General features: G+C 33.3%; 2 protein-coding genes across 12 annotated transcripts in view; one reads left to right on the top strand and one right to left on the bottom strand.

Annotated features, from left to right (window-relative positions):
• LOC150097964 (steroid receptor RNA activator 1-like) overlaps positions 1-21,058 on the top strand; it is a 159,383-nt gene that overhangs the window by 137,586 nt on the left and 739 nt on the right. For 2 of the 8 annotated variants that reach the window (XM_090406643.1, XM_090406639.1), the window contains exon 7: positions 5,010-6,429. The exons of 1 other annotated variant lie outside the window; for it this stretch is intronic. The gene's annotated coding sequence lies outside the window, so the exon portion shown is untranslated. Of the gene's footprint in view, positions 1-5,009; positions 6,430-17,258; positions 19,055-21,058 lie in introns of those variants that run through there. 5 more of the 8 variants (XR_016549613.1, XR_016549612.1, XR_016549611.1 and 2 more) reach the window with 5 other exon arrangements.
• The window catches only part of crm (cramped chromatin regulator), a 345,363-nt gene continuing 343,488 nt past the window's right edge, over positions 19,184-21,058 (bottom strand). For all 4 annotated transcript variants that reach the window (XM_090406636.1, XM_090406637.1, XM_090406634.1 and 1 more), the window contains exon 18: positions 19,184-19,588. In XM_090406636.1, the coding sequence (XP_090262762.1) occupies positions 19,478-19,588 (111 nt within the window). In that variant the 3' untranslated portion in view covers positions 19,184-19,477. The remainder of the gene's footprint in view (positions 19,589-21,058) is intronic.

The raw sequence follows: 21,058 nt of genomic DNA, 5'->3' as shown, positions 1-21,058 counted from the left end.
TGGCACTATTGTTATGGCAAGTCAGTTCTAGCAGACCATGCTTTTGATATCCTTTCACACAGGATCGAATGGAAGAAAACAAAATTGCTACACACAGAAGTCAAAGTCAGAGAGATATTTTTTGGAATCAACAGCAGCTTTGAAACATATTTCGAACCTCAACAAGTATGGGTGTATAAATTTACAAAAATCTGGGAGACCGTTATTTTAAGATCTAATTAATACTTGTTTTCTCTCATTTTTCTGTGTTTTCTTTCTTTTATGGCACCTAATTAGGACTTTAGTTCCTTGTGTTGTCCATTACAATTATTTTAAACTAGTCCCACTGTTATACCAACTTATTGTGGTTTCATATATAGTCCCACTGTTTTATCAACTTACTGTGACAAACTGTTTTTGTGCTCTGAAGATGCCGGATATAATAGCAGTGAAATATTAGCAAATAAGTCTATAAATATTATTTTCTTATCATTCTATGTTGTCATTAATACCGTGAAAATAAATTAACATATTGACTCATATGTTCAAATTTTAATTATAATGAAGCCGTAAATTTACATTAGCTTTTGAGTTTTTGCAAGGTGGTGCTGCAATCTCTTGGTAAAATTCCCTACTTTTTTTTTCATGTTATACACTATAGATATTGTGTGTGTGTGTGTATACACACACACACACACACACACACACACACACACACACACACACACACACACACACACACACACACACACACACACACACACACACACACACATTATATATATGTATATAAATTAGTTTGAATGACTATATACCAAGAATGAAAAAACAACAAGGTTTAATATTAAGATACAACTAGTTTCGTTGAATGATTCAACTTCTTCTGGTATCACAGGCAAAGAATTATACAAAAAATGACAGAGACATGATAAAATTACATCAACAGATCTAGTATAAAAGACAATAGTACATTTTAAAAACAGGAATGTGAGCTTGAGTTCTAAATTAAAGTTGACTACGTGCATGAGCTGCCATGAGTGCACCAATACTGAACAGAGGCAATGTGTGCGTCAGAGAGAGATTGAAGCTAAGGCTGTTGTTAATATGGGATGAATCTAGTGAAATTTCTCTAGATTCGATGATCTTTCTTTTGAGTTCATCATAACACACATGGATATTAGAAGTTTTTGGCCAATCTATGAGGTGTTGGCAGCCTTCATCCGAGTTAATAGAGAAGAGAATGTGGCTAGAGAGAGCTCTGGCTCTATTGTAGGAAATGTCTCTCTGGTGTTCTTCCATATGCAAAAGGATGGATTTAGCTGTCTGGCCGTAATATGGTTTTCCACATTCACACAAAATCTTGTAGACTCCTGGATACTGAGTAGGGAGATGTTTCACTTTAGGTTTACTTTGTATGGAGCGAAGTTTTGGAAACGTAGTGAAGCAAGTTCTAATGTTAAATTTCTTAAGAATTTTTACTAGTTTTACTAGAAATTCAACATTAGAACTTGCTTCACTACGTTTCCAAAACTTCGCTCCATATTAAGTAAACCTAAAGTGAAACAACTTTAATTTAGAACTCAAGCTCACATTGCCGTTTTTAAAATGTACTATTGTCTTTTATACGAGATCTGTTGATGTAATTTTATCATGTCTCTGTCATTTTTTGTATAATTCTTTGCCTGTGATACCTGAAGAAGTTGAATCATTCAATGAAACTAGTTGCATCTTAATATTAAACTTGTTGTTTTTTCATTCTCGGTATATAGTCATTCAAACTAATTTTTTATAATATTTTCTACCGAGTAAAGATGAACAATAATATATATATACATATATATATATAGAAGAAGGTTCCGGAGAAATATGTTAGGTTGGTGCGGGAAATGTACAGAAATGTGAAGACAAGTGTTCAGACCTGTCTGGGACAGACAGAAAGTTTTCAAGTAACAGTTGACTTGCATCAAGGGTCAGCATTAAGTCCGTTTCTGTTTAATATTGTGATGGAGGTGGTAACAGAGGAGGTGAGAGAAGATGCGCCTTGGACAATGTTGTATGCAGATGACATCTTGCTGTGTGCAGATTCAAGAGAAGAAGCGGGAACTAAACTGGAAAGATGGAAAAAAGTACTGGAAGAGAGAGGTATGAAACTGAGCAGAAGTAAGACAGAGTATATGTGTTGCACAGTGGGCAGCGGACAGGAGACAGATCTAGAGCTGGAAGGAAATGTCATCAGGAAGGTGAGAGACTTTAGATACTTAGGTTCAACAGTGGAAGAAGAAGATGGAGGAGCTGAGAAGGAAGTGTGATGCAGGATACAAGCGGGTTGGAGGAACTGGAGGGAGATGGCTGGAGTGTTATGCGATAAGAGGGTGCCGATCAATCTGAAAGGCAAAATCTATAGGACAGTAGTGAGGCCAGCTATGACGTATGCTATAGAAACTGTGGCCCTGAGGAAAAATAACATCAGCAGGATGGAAGTAGCAGAGATGAGAATGTTTAGGTGGATGTGCAGTGTGACCAGAAAGGATCGTCTGAGAAATGACTATGTCAGGGGAACAGTGAAAGTTACGAACTTAGGAGCGAAAATACAGGGGGCAAGGTTGAGATGGTTTAGATGCTATAGCTGAGGAAGATCCTTAAGTTCCTCACGTCGGCAATGGGAATCGAACCCAGGACACTCCTTCCCCAGGCATATGGTTGCGAAGTGCAAAGCCACTAGGCTAACTGCACGGACTATTAAACAATAATAAAAGTAAATAAATAATAGCTTGTAATGTATGACTTTATGTGTGCTATGAATGTTAGCAAAGAGATAAAAACTTTCCACCTCATTTCATTTTTTTTTTTGTCAGGAAACCATATCTTTAAAAAAATTCTGTTTTAATTATATTAGTGACTTAATCTTACAGCAATAATTTACTTTTAATAATCTTACTTTGCACATAATTTGAAAGATGGACATAAAGTGAGTTGCATATCATCCAACCTTCTGAATAGGACTTGGTTCAATTTTTTTTTTTTTTTTTGACTTATGCAGTAGTTATGATTATTGTCAATGTTTAGTTTTTAGGCTCTTTTTTTTTTTTTTAAATGGTAACTGCACAATTTCTTCATTTATTTTATTTTTTTACTTTTTTGTTTACAGTAAATCGTTCACATTCATCAGGTTTTTGCAGTTGAGCTGTTATTATATCTACATACTATAGTAAACACAACCACATGGAATTACTCTCCCTCTCTTTCTCAAAAAAAAAAAATGATTTTCCTCCAAAGTATCTGAAAATGTTATATCATTGGAAATAATTAAACAGAACAATAACTTACATACCTTTATTTAACACACAATAAACAATTTGGAAACAAACATTATGGATGTTAGTGATGCTATTAGGATGCAGAGGAGGAAGGGAAGTGACAGAGATGGTTATTTTGGCAGGGAGCACAAATGATCTGGCAGGAGACAAGTGTATTATGCAAGATATGAAAGATTTTCTGGTACAAGCAAATAAAAAGACTGGAAGAATAAAGATTCTGAATTTGCTGCTGAAGAAGGGCCATTATTGGAAATGAGTTAATGTGTAAGTTATGTAGGAGGAATGGTGTGGAGTTATTAATCCTTTACCCATGTAAAAGCAAAGGTTTGGTCAAGGTTTGAAACAAGAATGCAATTTCTTATCTATTTTATTTTATCTAATTTACTTTGTAACTAAGTGAAAAATTTTCTGCAAACTCGTAACTCTCTCTGATCCAGTAAATCTCTCTGAATAGTAATACACTGTTTTACTACTTGTATATATGAATTTGCATTGATTTAACTTGTGCATTATGGGATCTGACCACATCAGATCCTATAATGCACAAGTTTACTGTTCTAATAATTGAAGGGTTGGATAACCGAAGTTTGGCTGGTATGAAAAGATTCGTTAATTGAAAAGTCATTGTTTTGAAGGTCAGATAAATATATGTACTGTAGTGATCATACAGGAATCTCCATAGTGTCTGAAGTCTCATTGGGCATGGACCCATACCCATTATTCATATAATACCTATTATATCTCTCCTTAAAGTCATTTTCTCTGACTGTCTCTGGCATCCCTTTCTACATATCACCACTTTCTAATAAAAATATACAGAGCATATAGACATCAGCGGGGAACAAATAAAACAAGTGAAAAGCTTTAAATATTTAGGAAGCCTAATAACAAGAGAAGACATAAGATCAAGAATAAACAACGCAAAAGCCTAATTCTCTAAGATGAAAAGCATTTTTACAGGAAACCTCAAACCTACAATTGAAAAAAAAAATAGTAAAGACATTGATACTATTTTTTTTTTGGAGCATTGCACTGTATGGATGTGAAACCTGGATTCTAGGCAGAGAAGATGTAAGAAGATTGGAGGCTTTTGAAATGTGGTGCTGGTGTCGCATAAACAAAATAAAATGGACAGAAAAAAAAATCAAACCAACAAGTCCTGAGAGAGATAAACGAAACAAGAACTCTAATAAAATCGATCAAAATTAGAAGGGATAGGTGGTTTGGACATATACTTCGACATGATGGACTTGTGAAAAGAATAACTGAAGGCAAAATAGAGGGGTAAAGAAGAAGAGGCAGACCAAGGAAAAGCTTTCTTGACCAAGTCAAAGACAGCATGGGTTTGATGAGTTACCAGGAGGTTAAGAAGAAAGCCAATGACAGAGCGGAATGGAGGAAATTGCTGCTGAGCTACCAGTCCCAAGACTGATGCAACTGATGATGAATAAAAAAATATAGTCCTTATGCCCTTGTCAACCAACACTTACACAACTGCCAGTCAGAACATTTCTTTAGCATCTACTCTGAAAAACTCCTTTAACAACTTATGCTTCCATCATATTCCTCTCTTTTTTTGACCTGTCAAATGAACTTTGTAATTCAAATATATTAACAAATAAAATGTTTAAGTGTGTGTGAGGGGGGGGGGGATTATCAAGAGTGATTTATGGAAAAGATGTACAAAACATTTTATTATTTTCTGTCTTCCAGGTCAGCAGATAAAGAAATGAAGGCTGAATGCAATCTGAATAGTTATTCCTCTACTTTTGGAAGGAAGGGATATACTTATGTAACACTAACATATACCTGATATAGGCAAAATGTAATATCTCTGGAAACAGAGGAGCACAAGGATGATGTGACAATCAGGATATCATACTCTCCCTCTTACAGCTACCTCTCACTATAACGAACTAGCAAAAAATTCTTGCCAAGTTTTTCCCAAGGCACCATTATTATTGCTTCTAATACCTAAGGGATAACTATAGTAAGAATTGAGAAAGAGAAGAATAGGAAAACTAAAATAACAAGCAATTTAGGTTTTCATTTTATTCTAGAGACTTTTTTGGGGGGGATACAGCTATTTCAGCAATAATAGCTTCATTCTGTTGAAAGATGATGCTAATATAAATAATTAAATATTTATATTATTATCGTATAACAATTAATTATATTATATATTATGCACAATATAAATGAACTGTGCTTTTTCACATTAGATTGTGATGATCAATTATTGCTGTGGATGGTACAGTAGAGAACTAGCGTTACATCATATAACAGTGGTGTTCAACCTTTTTTACTACGCGAGCTACTTTTCTATAATAAGTTATTCGGCGATCTACTCTCTTATATATAAGTTATTCGGTGATCTACTCTCTTATATAGATCACGTTCCCCCAACCTGATATCCGATTACGCACAAATAAACAACTAAAAAAAAATACACAACTAAAAACTTTATTTGTGTATTTAAAAATTTATTTATCACTTTTAATTATTTTAATACAACAAAAAAAAAAAATATATATATATATTGGAATAAAATATTTATTTCTCTATTTTGGAAAACCAAAGTTAGAAAAAACAACAGATTGATTACAAATTCATAAGTTACAGGAAATGCTGGTTGATTAAAAAAAAAAAAAGTTAATGTGAAATTTGGCATTGTTTGGACTTCGCAATATTTTCAGTCAAGTTGATATGAAGAAGTGGCCAATCACAGACAATTATCCAAATGATCATTTGTAATTTGGTTTCTTAATTGACTTTTTATGATGGTCATATTTGAAAAAGCGATTCTAACAAGTATGTCGATCTGAAACACGACAGAATTTTTCGCGCAATATCAGTTAATATTGGGAATTTTTCATGTACATACTTCCAAATGACTTCATTGTTTATTGATTTTAAATGTCAACTATTCTGAATGTCTCAAGTTCTACTTCAGCTTGGTTTATATCAAACAGCCCACTAATTTTATTTGAAATTTCTGTGATGTGCTCAAGTTTTCTTGAAATGGATTATTGATAAAAGATACAATCATTTCAGTTTTATTAAAATCGTTAAATCTTGAATTTATTTCTTCCTCAACTAATTCTATTTCACGAATAAATTCTTTTAAATCATAGCGAAGCATTTCTTGATTTTGTTCAAAAAATTTTAATAAATATGAGAGATGTCTAAATTCATGGTCATTTATATTTTTCTTTAATAAAAGTAAGTATTGTTGGAAAGTTTTTATTTAACTTAACATGTCAATTAAATTTTTATCTCTACCTTGTAACTCTAAATTTAAATTGCCTAATTTCATACAGAAATCTACTAAAAATGATAAGTGTAACAACCATCTTTTATCACTCAATTGTGGATAAATATCTCCTTTTTCATCAAGAAAAATTTTTATATCGTTAATTAATACAAGAAATCTTTCTAAAAATTGACTTCTGCTGAGCCAGCGAACATTATTGTACAACAGAAGTTCCCTATTCATCTGCCTGTAATTTAAATAACTGCCGTTGCAGGGCTTTTCCTCGAACAGAATTTACAATTTTAAATGTAATATCCAAAACATCTTTTGTGTTTAATCTTTTACTACACAGTACTTGTTGGTGAATAATACAGTGGTATGATAACAAATCTGGATATTTGTCATTGTTTTTACATAATGAAATGAAGCCTGATTTATTACCTATCATTGCAGGAGCACCATCAGTAGTAATAGACACAAGTTTAAAAAGCGGAAGTTTGTGTTGTTTCACAAATTCATCAAATGCCGAAAAAATATCTTCTCCCCTAGTCCTTCCCAATAATGGTATAATTTTCAAAAGTTCTTTACTTGAATAATCTTGAAATACCATGCAAATAAATACCATTAACTGAGCAATATCAGTGAAGTAGTTTGATTCATCAAATTGTAATGAAAACGTAACGCACTGGTGAATGTTTGACATTAACCTGGCCTGGAAACTTTTCTCCGGCAATTTGAAACCTTGTCTGCGGCCTAAAAGTAGTCCCTCTCTAGCGACGTCTCGAACCGAGAATCTCCTTTCTGGAAGCAGGAAACTCCTCTCTCTCAAGCAATGTGGATCCGGGCAGTGTCTCTGACAGCGACTCTGGACTGGGCGGCCTCCTCTCTGACTGCAATTCTGGAACTGGGACCCCTTCTGCTTACTTCAGTCCCTTTTTATTAGGCCTCCTCTGAGACCTTCCATGAAGTTTGGCAATCCCCAAAGAATCGGTATGAGTCTTTCATCTTAAGTTTCAAGTTCGGAACGCCTTTTTTTCTCCTCCGCTTTCTTTTGATTGTAAGTTGCCAGCCATCGGAAAGTTGTTTGAACTCTTTCTGACTGACTTCGGAGTTGTTTACACTTAGAGCCTGCAAGCCTTTCTCATACATAGAAGTTTCAATAACAATCTTTCTAATGCCGCCATGTACAGCTTCGGTGACAAAAACATTGCCTTTGTTTTTAATGCTCTAACATTTTTTTATTAAAGCAGTATATACAGTTAGCTTCAAAAGAGTTATTTACAGAAACATCTAATACAAACTATACCGAGACAAACAAAGTTTATTTTTTTACAATATTCACATGGGACTTAACCTAAGTAAAAAATCGATGTAATGTGCTTTGTCATGATCATCACGCACATCAAGGATTTAGGCCTAGCATTCCGGCCTTAGAAGTCATCGTTTAAGAGGACGTCCTGGTTTTCTTTTTCCTAATGGCTTGTACTTTAAGGCTTGTTTTGGTAATCTTTCTGTTTTCATTCTTTGAACGTGTTACATCCATTTGTGTTTATATTTTTTAATTTTTTCTATTACTTGTTCTTGGTTTAATTCTTTCATAATTTCTTCGTTTCTTTTGTGATTAAATAGGGTATGCTTTGCAGTTTTTCTCATAAACTTCATTTCTGCTGTTGTTAATCTTTGTTTGTCTTTTTGTTTTATTGTCCAGATTTCGCTTCCATACATTAAGACTGGTAGGGCTAATGTATTGTATACTTTTAGTCTGGTTTGTTTTTGAACTTGGTTTGGTTTAAATATAGAGTTAATTGCACCTGTTATTTTTAAATATTTTGCTACTTTTACGTTTATATTTTTCTGTTGATATTATCATACCATAATCTTTGGATATCTCATTTAGATCAAAAATAGCTTTCTGTAGTTTATCTTCAGAATTTGTAATTATTATTTGGTCGTTGACAAAGAGGAGAGTGTTTAAGTTTACTGTAGAAGAAAGTTTAATTCCTTGATGTAAATTTTTATTTCATTTAAGTAGATATTAAAAAGAGTTGCTGAGAGGGGACATCCCTGTCGAACCCCTTGGTTTATCTCTCTCATATATGATAGCTCATGATTTAATCTTATTTGTATTTGATTATTTTCATATATACTTGTGATAGCTTTTAGGATATTATTTGTTCTTTTAACTTTGTCAAATGCTTTTTCAAAGTCAATAAATGTAATATGTGTTTCTAAATTGTATTCTGTTCTTTTCTCTATTATTAATTTTAGGCAAAAGGCCGGGTCTGTACATGATCGTCCTTTTCTAAATCCATTCTGTACTTCTAAAATAAAGTTTTTGGATTTATTTCATTAGTTTGCTATTTAAGATTCTGCTATATATTTTGTAACAGGAATTTAGTATACTGATACCTGTATAGTAATGTGCTTTGTGATATTTAAGCTACAATCGATTTTTTACACTTTGCTTATAATTGTATTCACTCGGCTCGCTGTTTGACTTCCACTGATCCAAATTAATTCATTTACCCGGACTTATAAGAAAATTACTGATTTGACAATTTTAACAAAAAATAAATAAACAATAGCAATACACTTAAAGCGAATTAAAAATTATACATAATGATGATAAATAAAATATTATGTTTTCAGTTTTAATTAAATTTGTAAGTAAGGAGGAATATACAAAAGATCGACCAAAAATCACTCGTGATCGACGGGTTGAACACCCCTGTCATATAACATGCTTAATATCTTATAAAAAACTACTGCAATGGAATTCAGTTATGTACAAGAGAAAATTATATTTAAAAAGCTGTGCACTATAATGGTAGAAATAGATTGGGGATTGATGGTGGGAGCAAGTTTAAGTTTAGATTCCAAGAAACAACAGTTAAAAACTTTTTTTTTTCTTTGTTAACATGGCAGAATTAATTGGAAATGTTTAATAATATTGGGGATGGTGTCAAGGAGACTATCCAATTATATGCTGATGATGCATAGATCATGAGGTAAAAAGGATATCTGGTACAGTATCCCTGCAGGCCAATAGACTGCATGCCGAGTATTATATTGATGGGAATTTTCTGCATGTGCTTGATGAAGCTAAAGACAAGTAATATTGGTCTGAGTTAAAGTTTAAAGACATTATTAATTTGGTTAAATCATCACATTGTGGGTGTAAGGAAGCTATTCTTCCACTTTGATAAGACCACATCGTCTAGGTTCAATGACATTGAGAAAACTGTCGGAGAGATTCATAACCAGGTAACCTGTAGAATTTTGCATCTGAGGATAGACTGAAGAAAAGTGGTCTTTAAAGGTAGACAAATAGGTAGAGAAGTGGAAATATGATAGAAGCATACAAGTTAAGGGAATATTGCAACTTATTTTCAATCTAAACTTTTTGAGAGGAGATATGAAATTAAGTTTCTTTCACATTTAATTACCCTATAGTCAGTGCTATAACAAATTAAAAATTACTCATCTAATTACTCATATAAAGTGTCAGAAATCCAATAAGCTATGTGTACTAAACTTCTGATTTCACTGGGATGGGATAGATATCAATGTTGCTACTCATGATGATTCTGCTCAATCTCCTGTTTCTGGAGATTTATTGAGGAGTTTTTTCTAACTTTCAGAACTGTGTGTTTAAATGTATTCCTCCACTGCTAGTATATGTAATTCTTCACTGTTAGTCAGCAGTGAAAATGGTGTGTAGAAATTTGTGGAACCTCTAAATGAATTATTTCTCCCACATAAGTTATTTACTATAGAGTTTAGTGTTAATCTGCTGCAGTTGATGCTGTGATTTTTTTTCTGTGTTATGTATGTCAAATCCAAATTTTCCTTTAGTACACTGTATATATATATCACATCTCATGTGTGCTCATTCTGTCTGACCTCCAGACTGTCATGCCTTGCAATATGTAAACTGCTCTATGTGAGTCAGATCATATACAATCTCATTTTTTCCTTCTATTTTTCTTTGCATTTTCTTAATATGATACAAAGAGAGGAAGCTGTACAGGTGACACTTCATAACAAATTTGAATTGAAATTGAAAATTTATTTTGTTGCTTATTTATGGAATGCCTTCTTCAGAGACTGCAATAATAATGTCATTACAGTAATGGACTGGTGAAATTAGATATTATTCAGTTTTTAAAGTTACTTTGAAAATAGTAATTGTTGTGCTAATATCACACTAAAAAGATTCCTCGATAAAGTTTCAGAAAATTAAGCATTAATCATTGTGATCGAATAAAGTTAGTATGGTAAGACAAAATCAGTACAAACAATTTACAAACTCATAAATCTTACATATTAAATGTTTAAATTGTTCATGTGATGTCTCACTTTTCTGAGAGAAACAGAGTTTTCTTTGATATAACTTATTTATGGTATACTGTTTTTTTTTTTTTTTTACTTTTGTATTGATGGTTGATTTATTTTCTCTTCAACATTGTGGGATACTGACTGAATGTAGTAGCTAAGCTAAATAAAGTGGCCATTTCAGGTGGTATGTTAGAGTATTTAGGTGCTTTATTTCTTTCTTAGAAAAAGTATTAAAAAAAATTTGTTTCTAAATGTGTTCATCATTCATATCAGAAATCTTAAGATGAACAACTATTTCATGAGTAAATAAATTTATTTAGTTCTCAACATTTTATTCCCTATAGAGGTTATTCTCAGTACATGTTCACAGGATATACCCAAGATTTTTAGGATTGTTTTTGTTATACCATTGTAGGTAAAAGTGTGTAATATTGTTTGAAGAGCTTTCTCATTGAAGCAAATAGTTAATGGCTGTTCTTGAGAATGTTAATAACATGAAGTCTGCAGTCAGTTTGGTTGAATAATCATCTGTTTTGTGGGTGAGAGGGTCTGTGATGGATTGTGAAGGATACTTGACCCAGAAAAAGGAAACTAGTGTATCAAGGAAAGAGGCTAGTTTTCTAATTCAGAAGAGAACCAAATAAGTGAGTTGTTTTAGACAGCTAGGAAGCCAAGCCAAGTAAAATGTCCACAAATCTTAGTCAAACCATAGTTGTTTTTTTTTTTTTTTTTTTTTTTTTAAAAAAAGAGGATGCATCTAGAGCAAATCACTCAAGATTCCATACAGACAAATTACTGGCAAGATGTTTTACAAAATATCCTGAAAAGAGAGCCATAACATAAGAGAGAGGACATGATAGGACATTTAAGCTATTGAAGGGATTTTATAGGTTTTGACACAGAAGACTTTTTTACTATGTGACTAGAAGGGAGAGAACAAGGGGTCATCCTGGAAATTGTATAAGCATGTGATTAGCAAGGATATTATTATTAGATTTTCTGCTCTGCTATGTTCAGAGGGTGGCAAATGGGTGCCAGAGGTGGTTGTTGAGTGCTTTGTTGGTGAATGAGTTCAAGGAGAGGCATGGTAAATCTTATGTGAACAGTGGTTAGAAATGAATCCAGCAAGATGGCAGAGAAATAAAATAATAATAACACTGAGTGTTTTTTTTTTTTTTTTGCTATGAATAGAATAATTTCACTAATGTTATTTCCTTATTTAACAAAGTTGACTAAAATATGTTCAATTTTGAAAGTGATGTCTAATTTTGTTTATAAAATGTTGGATGTCCTTAATGTAGCAGAAAGAAAGATTTTTTTTTTTTTTTTAATCTACTTCTAAGGATAATGGATGTGTTTCCATTACTGAAGGTCTGGCTAAAAAGGTTGACCACATGACTTGCAATTCACACATCATGATTAATGGCCATATTTGGCAGCGAGGATCTCATTATTAGTATTTAGAATATGGTGTTTGACATGTTATTGGTGATGCTTTCAAGAATTTCCCAAATAACAGAATTGAGTAGTCATGTAAATGCCTCTCAGATAAAATTTTTTTATGAATAGAAGCTAGATTCTTGTGTGCTTAATGAATGTGCTCAGTGTAGGTGTACACAGATCTTTGGTTGAGTTGAATTTCTAGTATTATGTTGCAATCATGTATCAGGCTACTATTTCTGCATCTCTTAATGGTTAGATTAAGAGCTGCAAATTTTTAGCTTACAATGCTCATTGTATTGCCTAGATCTTAAGATTCTCCATAATCCTTATATATATACACACACACACACACTGTGTCTTTATAGTAGAACATTATAGAGCCTCCGTAGCTCAGTCGGTATAGACAAATCCCTTTAGTCAGAAAGACCTGGGCTCGATTCCCATCAGTGATGTGAGGAACCTTTATCTGGTCTCTATCAACTAAAGGCGAGTTAGTTGGTCTCATACGGAGGTAGAGGGTTTTTTTCACCCAGAAACTTCAGTTTTTTGTCCCTCAGAACAGACAAACTGGCCTGTGAACACACACACATGGATTTACAGTCACAAAATACATGCTTAATCTCTCACTAAGAGGGCTCAACCAGTCCTAAGGGACGGTTGAGGAACAGGGGAACCCCCATACAAATAAGTAGAACATTTTGGAGATAAACAACCATTTATTAATAATAAGTAGATTTATTCCTTCACATCCTTCAGGAACACACACTCATGTGCCAAAATCCTATGACACCTACCTAGCAGCATGTTGGGCTTTTAGTTGAGATAACTGCTTGCACCAATCTTTGTATTAACTCCACTAAACCACAGAAAGCATCATGAGGTATTCTGACCAGCTAGACAAAATAATATTCTAGAGGTCAGTGAAGCAGAGTGAGGCACTAGTATCGACTGGTAGATGCTGCATTCCACATGATCTCACAAATGTTTAATGGGATTTAAACCAGAGGAGCATAAAGAATGCTTGAATATGCTCTTTGAACATATTCACAAGGCCCATGCTTGAATAGCATGGGCCTTGTGACATTCACTAACTCTTGATGGAAAAGCCCAGATACATCTGGCCACATTGTCACCATGTAGGAAGATATCTGATCAAAAATAATCCCTAAGTAAGAAGTAGTGGTCAAAGTGTGTTCAACAAGGATGACAGGACCCAGTGATGTCCATAAAAACAATCCCCATTCCAAAATACTCCTGCCACCACCAGTATATCTGACCAATTGTGTATTCAAGTTGGTCAGTGTAATAGTAAAAATTACAAGGCTTGACACCTGCTGTTGTCAGAAAAGGGGGGAAAAAAAAAAACTTCATCTAGAGTAAGAAGGAATAACATCTGGTCATACCTAGAGTTCTAAATAGTTCATAAATAAATTTTCTGTGTATAGATAATCTTTCATTGAGATTACATCATTTAGCAAAGCTTAAAGTCATGATTGATGAAACCATTTGAAAACAAGTACCTAAATAGGTAGATGGTCCTAGAAGATTGCTAGTAAGATATTGGTATTGATAATGTATTTTTTTAAAGCAAATTTTTATGAACTACTCATGTGCTCGTATTAATTGTAGCAGTCTAAAGACTGGAGTACTAAGGACCTGTTTTTATATGGAAGGCAAATAAAGACAGGTTTGGAATTCTAGGTAAGTGATTAATTGATTAGTAGCTACTAGGATTACCAGCCCTTCTGGAATGGCTGGGAGTTTCTCTCAATCACAACCTTTGACATTTATTATTTGACAGGTTATATAAATTAAGTAAACTGTCAATTATGTCATTTTAATTTTTATATTCCAAAATCCTTCGGTAATAAAGCTGGCAATCAAAATTGAGCAAGCTTTGTATTTTATAATCGTATGCATTTGCCCACACCTACTACTGCAGTATGCCAATGTACTGCATACATTTCAGTCAGGCAGTGTATCCACAGTTTCTGTACTGTGTATGTCTGCATATTAAAGATTCGAAATGACACATCATTAATAAGCATGACAGATACAATGCTAAAACTACATTCTTAAAAAAAATTAAGCATAGGTAAGATATTCCCTGTAATATATTTAAATGTTTGTTTAAAGATTTTTTTATTTTCATTGATTTTTTTTTTTTTTTTTTTGTAATTATGTAGATCATCATTATCAAATTTCTTAACATGTACCCTCAAGGAGTGTACAGGTATTATGTAGTATACTTTTGTTATTCTATCGTTATCAGGCCTCAATGGAGTCAAGACTCATTGCATGAGGTCATGCAGCATCTTCCTACCATTCGTTCTGAGAAACTTGTGCCAAAGTTATATTACTTATTTATAAGTAATGCTATTTATTTGTTTAGAAGGCCAGACATTACGTTCTGAAACTTATAGACCATCTTTGGTGGCAGTGATAGTTGATTACAAGGTAGAATGCAAAGAATGGATTAATTTAAAACAGAAAGAACCGCATGATATTATACTTTCAACAGCATAATGTTATAACTGAGGAAACATAGGTTAATCATAACTGTAAAAAAAAAAAGTGTTATTCTAATAAAACTTTCCCATATTTTAAATAAAGATAGGCAGTTGTTCTGATTCAAGTTCAGGCGATGAAGCAAGGCTTCGGCACTCTATTTAAACAAATGCTCAAATTTTTTACTGACAACGATGTAGTAGCCCCATTTCAGACCAAAGAATACTGTAGTCTGTGTCTGTTCTTTGTTGAGCCAAACCAGATTTATCAAATTTCCTGTTGTAAATATACGACTGATGTTCTTTTATTCTCTTTTCTGTTGAATGTCCAGTTTGTCTGAAGTAGGATAGATGGCAGTCACAAGGAATTTGGTATACACCAGGGAGAGTTATTGGTGAGCATTGATCTTTTGAAGAGGAGAAACACATTGATAGGTATAAAAGTAGCCACTAAATTGTATTTCTTTAGAATTCAGAAACTAATGTATGGGATTGGAACTCGACATACTGTTTCCTTGTTATTTAAGTAAGGTTTATAGGAGAGACAGATGTTGTGTAGTCCTTTCTGAGAAGCCATTTAATTTCATATATTATTTGATATTTAAGAGTTCTTCCTGTAACTGATGAGTCGAATAAATAGTGTTGGCATGTTGAAATAAAGATTTTATAATTCCTGTCTTTTGAGAAGGATGGTGTGCAGATTGCTGAAGAATGTAGCATCCAGTGAAAGTGGGCTTTCAATACACTGATGTAGTTAAATCACCTGATATTGAGCAGATGATAATTATATCAATTTATTTCAACGTGCTAACACTATTAGCGTTAGACTTATTAGAATAGCACCTGTTTTTTTTTTACACTTATGATTAACCTATGTTTCTTCAGTTATAATATTATGCCGTTGAAAGTATAACATGACATGGCTCTTTCTGTTTTAAATCAATCCATTGTTTGCATTCTACCCTGTAATCAACTATCACTGCCACCAAAGATGGTCTGTAAGTTTCAGACCATAATATCTGGCCTTCTAAACAAATAAACAGCATTACCTATGCTTTGTGTGTTTTTGTGTAAATAAGTAATATCCTTACCATGCCTTAAATATATTCACTGTTTCGACACTCTTGGGCAATGCATTCCAATTGCCCACCACTCTCCATGCAAAAAATCTGCTCTTCACCCCCTTGCTCACATTCTTATACAGCTTTCAGGAATGACCTGGAATAGAAGTCATCCATAATGATTACTCGTTTAGTACTATCAACTTAATTTGGCAATGCATTTCTGCCCAGCAGCTGAACTATCAGGTCTGTAGCAACACCCACCACATATTTCATCATGTTATCCTCAAACTCACACTTGCTACATTTTTATTATTATTGCTTTCATGAATTTCTACCTTCAATAGACACAATCATCTGATATCATTAACAATATCCCCTCTTCTCCTATGTCTTCTATAGGAGAAACCGGTAGCCAGGTTTCATCGATGCCAACAAACTCGGCTCTGTTCCTGATGCTCCTGGCATTTGTGTATAGAACATAACAAGTTAACTGCTGGCTTTTTCACATGCATCTGCAGTCTGCTTGGCTCAACAGGGCAACTTTGTCTTTCCCATCCTCATGCAAAATTGAAACTGAACTCAAGGCACACAAGTCCACTCCTTCATCAGATTCATAACCATGGGACTGACATTAGGTACAAAAGGTCATAGATATTATTTAAGACCTTTTGCTTACCCCTGGGAGTATCAAATTTTGGGGAACACTGATCTAGAAGAAACCATCTATGGTAATATGGTATAATATAGTAAAGACTGTTTCATAGAGCACATAACATCTGTTCTTTGGATATATTACTTCATCAAGAAAATAATACTATAATAGACACCATGATATTAATGCATACACTCTATAGGATATACAAAATTACAAACATCTGTGCTCCTCTTTCTACTAATTATGAAGAAAAATAATTGTTTTCTGTATATTAAATGCTTGTACAACCAGGATCCTGCAAAACTTTCATCTATCATCATCATTCAGAACATTAATCAACTTTCCAATTTTATCTGTCAGTGTTAAATGTTTCCATTATGCCATTTCATCTCAACCTGGCATTATAATGTCATTCCTGCTGTTTTTTCCTATTACAACCAAACTGATCATTTAGCAGAATGGACACCCCAGTACTTAGGATACTGGATCCATGAATCCAGTTCAGTCTTACTGGATCTAGCTGATACTAGCCATAGGATTCAGAAACTTCACTGCTCTAATTTAAATCAAAATAATGGATGAATTTTGCCTCAAGTCTGAAAAATCATTATCCGTAATGTCGTATAATCTGCATATAATAATTTTTTTTAAATATATTAGTATATTTAACTACAACTGATGAAACAGTTTGTTAATCTTTAGGTAGGAGATGAATCTCATTGCCTGCTGTGAGGCCACCACTCTGCCTATTGGAGACCCGAAGTGGTGGCTTGAAAAAATTCTGTGGTAGGTCTCCTCAGCAGGGTTTCAGAATTATGCAAAAATAAATTTAAAAAAAAAAAAGTTTAACATAAAAACGTGCTTCTCTACTCTTGCCAAACTAAGTTTAAGCAAATACAAACAAGCTCACAACCATCTACAATTCCCAGGTGTATACAAAATCACATGTGACTGCAGAAAACTGTACTATGGCCAAACGGAAAAACCCATCCTCCTACATCTCTAAGAACACCGAAGAGACATTGCTTACAAAAGAACCAGAGCTAGTGCCCTCTCAAGCCATGTCCTATTTTCAGTAAACACAAATAATGAAGGCCGCCAACATGAGATAAACTGGACAACAACTTCAAACCTTCACATATGCCACGACGAGGCAGAACGCCGCATAGCGGAGTCTAAAGAAACTGTCATCGACCGTCTCCATATAAACAGTAACCTCAGCTACAATTTACCGAACTCATTCAGCTCTGCTGTCAGATATTGGCGCACTCGTGAAGCCACACACGCACAGGTGTCTAACAATAGAACTTTAACACGGACTATAGCTCCAGTTCAAAGTTAACTGTGGTTTATAGTTTTATAAACTCAATCTCACTATGATGGTGTTTTTTATTGGCTTTCTATGTTCTCTCACGCCTAAAGAAGTTGGCCACTCCGATGAAACGTGTTGCGTATTTAATAAATTTAATTGTTTGTTCTAATTCTCGGATCTCAGTCAGTATATAAAAGTATGAACATATCCCAATTCCGAGTTAATACAACAAATCATCATATATATATATATATATATAAATTAATGATCAATATGACATGTTTTCAGTTCCAGCACTTATTATAGTTGTCTTGCACATCTATTTTAGATTACCATATTGCTGCTTTATGCCTTAGTGCTCTCTACAGATAAAATGACACATGCTATCCTCTTAGTGGTCAAACAAGCATTCTGTAATGATTGACATGCCCAAAAGGTGCAGTAAGTAAGGTAAAAATACGCAAACACATTTATGACATAAAACATACCATAAATTTGATTGAAACTCCTGATTTTTTTACTTGTTAACCAAAAGAATTCTCACTCATCATAGAGGAGAATCTGTTTCAAGCACTGCACATATGTCTACTTTCATATGTGACAATGGAATAACAGCAGATTGTTACATGAGTTTACATTCTCTTGTATTTGGAACTTAACTGATGTCCCTTATACTAAGGATGTTTGTATAAGGGACATCACAGTTGATATATAAAATGTCTATAATAATTTAGTAATCAGTCAGAAAGGTAATTATCCATTTTAGTGTAGATGTATTGTGTATTTATTCAAGATAACCCACCCACATGTTCAATTAAAAGCTGATATAATCAAAACAAATCCTGGTTACTTGTTTCTTCAAAGATTATTTTATTTATTTAAATAAATAAATTACTTTTTAAATAAAATATTCTTTATTTAAACTTCTGGAAGTTTTTCATTTACAATAATTTTGTAATTTACATGTAATTTTGCTTTAAGGCACCTTTTTTACTTTCTTCTGTTTCTGTATTAACTGCCATTTTTGTTATCTGAATACTTCTCATCCAGTTAAGTGAGTTAACTGTGATTAACATCAGCTACAAATAAAGTAGTTGTCAACATTGTGACTCACTTCTGAATGAACCACAGAAGCTGACCTAAAGGCTAGAAAACTAATCAAGCTAGCTAATTAATGTTCGAACATAATTATAGAAACTGGTTAGTTTTCTGACCTTAAGGCCATGTATTGAGTACTTCAGTTAAATAAAAATCCCATATTTAACTAAACTCAAAGTACTCAATGCATGTATAATCACAAAGCAAATTACAACAGTTTCATATTTTATACAAATTGCAGTTTATTTTCCATATAATATTTATATACAATGACAATGGCATTAAGTGATGAGATGTTACAGTGCAACAAATTCATTCTACAAATCAAATTCTGTCAGTATTGCAACAAATACATATTTGTGGATGAGGAAGCTAGATAAAAGCCCTTTAGTTCATAAGACTGAAAAATTAATACAAATCAGTACTTATCACTAAATGCCACTGAAATTTTATAACAGATGAAAAAATATACATATGGTTGAAGAAAATGCTGTACATGTTTTACAAATGTTTATGTAGGTTTACTGTCAGGGGCAGATGTTATCTGGGCAGCTAAATCTGCAAATTTTGCTACATAGTCAACACTACTCTCATTTAATAGGCACTGGAGTTGAGAATCCACCTGTAAGATAGCCAAAGGTTTTTGTTATTTAATAACAAAGTATAAAATAATAATAACATAAGAGAAATAGCTGCTATACTAACTTAATACATTACATAAACTATAACATACTGGTTTGAAATCCAGTTAATAAATATCCCTTTTTATGAAATAGTTCATTTGGTGTTGTTAATACTGCTAAAAATAAGTTATGAATAGCTGCTACACCGTTCGAAGTACTTAAAAATAGAAAGAAAAAACCAGCTTTTTTGCTGTACACTATTTCATTTTTCAAGTGTTAAATTAATTTAATGAGAAGTTCAGCATAATGAATAAAATATTAATGAAAATGCTAGTGTGTCACGTTGCTTTAGATGATTTCTTAGACAGGATTATACTAAAGGATTTGGCATATAAAAAACTGGTAGAAAGTATCCTAGCTGCAGTCACTACAGCGTATATGTCAACATAAAGCTTCTTTATTATTTGAAATTTGAATAAAGAAAAGAGACAAGAATCTAAAAGAGATGTGTTTGTCTTCAGCATGCATTCTAGTAAGGACACTAAATGTCAAACCCAAACAAATTATTCACAAAAATACTAACAACAATGTTTTCAATGCAAAAAAATCTTCTAGCATTTTTCTTAATATCAGCTTGAATTTGACACTTTATGTCCCTGTTCTGTATGGCATTGGTGGAAACTGACAACACAACTGCCTAGATCATAAAATGACAGTCTTAAGTAGGTCTGTATGCTAGACATGACCAAATCCTCTAAACATGTCAAGAGTGACCAAACAAGTTGTTCCAAACCTTTCCAAAGAAAGGTCTCACTTTTCTACATAAGCTTTCACTCATTTGAGATCTTGTTTACAAAGTGGAGTCCATACTGGTTGTCACTAACTATATGGTTAAAATGTTGATAACCTTCTTCATTATTTTTGAGGGAACTGAGCCAAGCAAAATAGGATGATAGATTGATGGATAGCTTTTATCTACCTTGTTTTGGAATGGGCTAATAAGCCAGATGAACAGAAAAGATGATTTGTCTTTGTCATTAGTGTAGGAGTTGGAGGAGAATAATGATGTCAGTTTTTCTTTGGATGATATTATTACAATGGGACCATAGACTCAACTGTCATTTGAAAGGATGAATGGGAGACAAAAGCTTTTGTGTTTAAGAATTATTTCAGCTATTCAATGACAAGTATTTTAATCAAGAGATCATCCCATTTTCTAATAGTAGTGCAAAAGGACATGAGAGTCCTTTTGCACTACTTAGAAAATGGGATGAGTCAGTCCTTGGAGGTGTCACATAATAATATAATATATGAAAGCATGTGAAGGACATTCTGTAGGAAAGGAAACATGGACAAGTTTTGATAAACATCCAGAGAATATTTGGAAGGAGAATTTATTATGTTCGGAGTACTATCATAGGCTGGTGGGTAGACTGATGTTTAGTGTTGGATCATTATTAATAGCAAAT

This window comes from Typopeltis vanoorti, chromosome 16 (assembly GCF_054136105.1).
Source record: "Typopeltis vanoorti isolate ZY-2024b chromosome 16, IOZ_Tvanoo_1.0, whole genome shotgun sequence".
NCBI lineage: Eukaryota > Metazoa > Arthropoda > Arachnida > Uropygi > Thelyphonidae > Typopeltis > Typopeltis vanoorti.
Note: the sequence above shows the minus strand (reverse complement) of the source record. Positions and strands in the feature narration are given on the sequence as shown.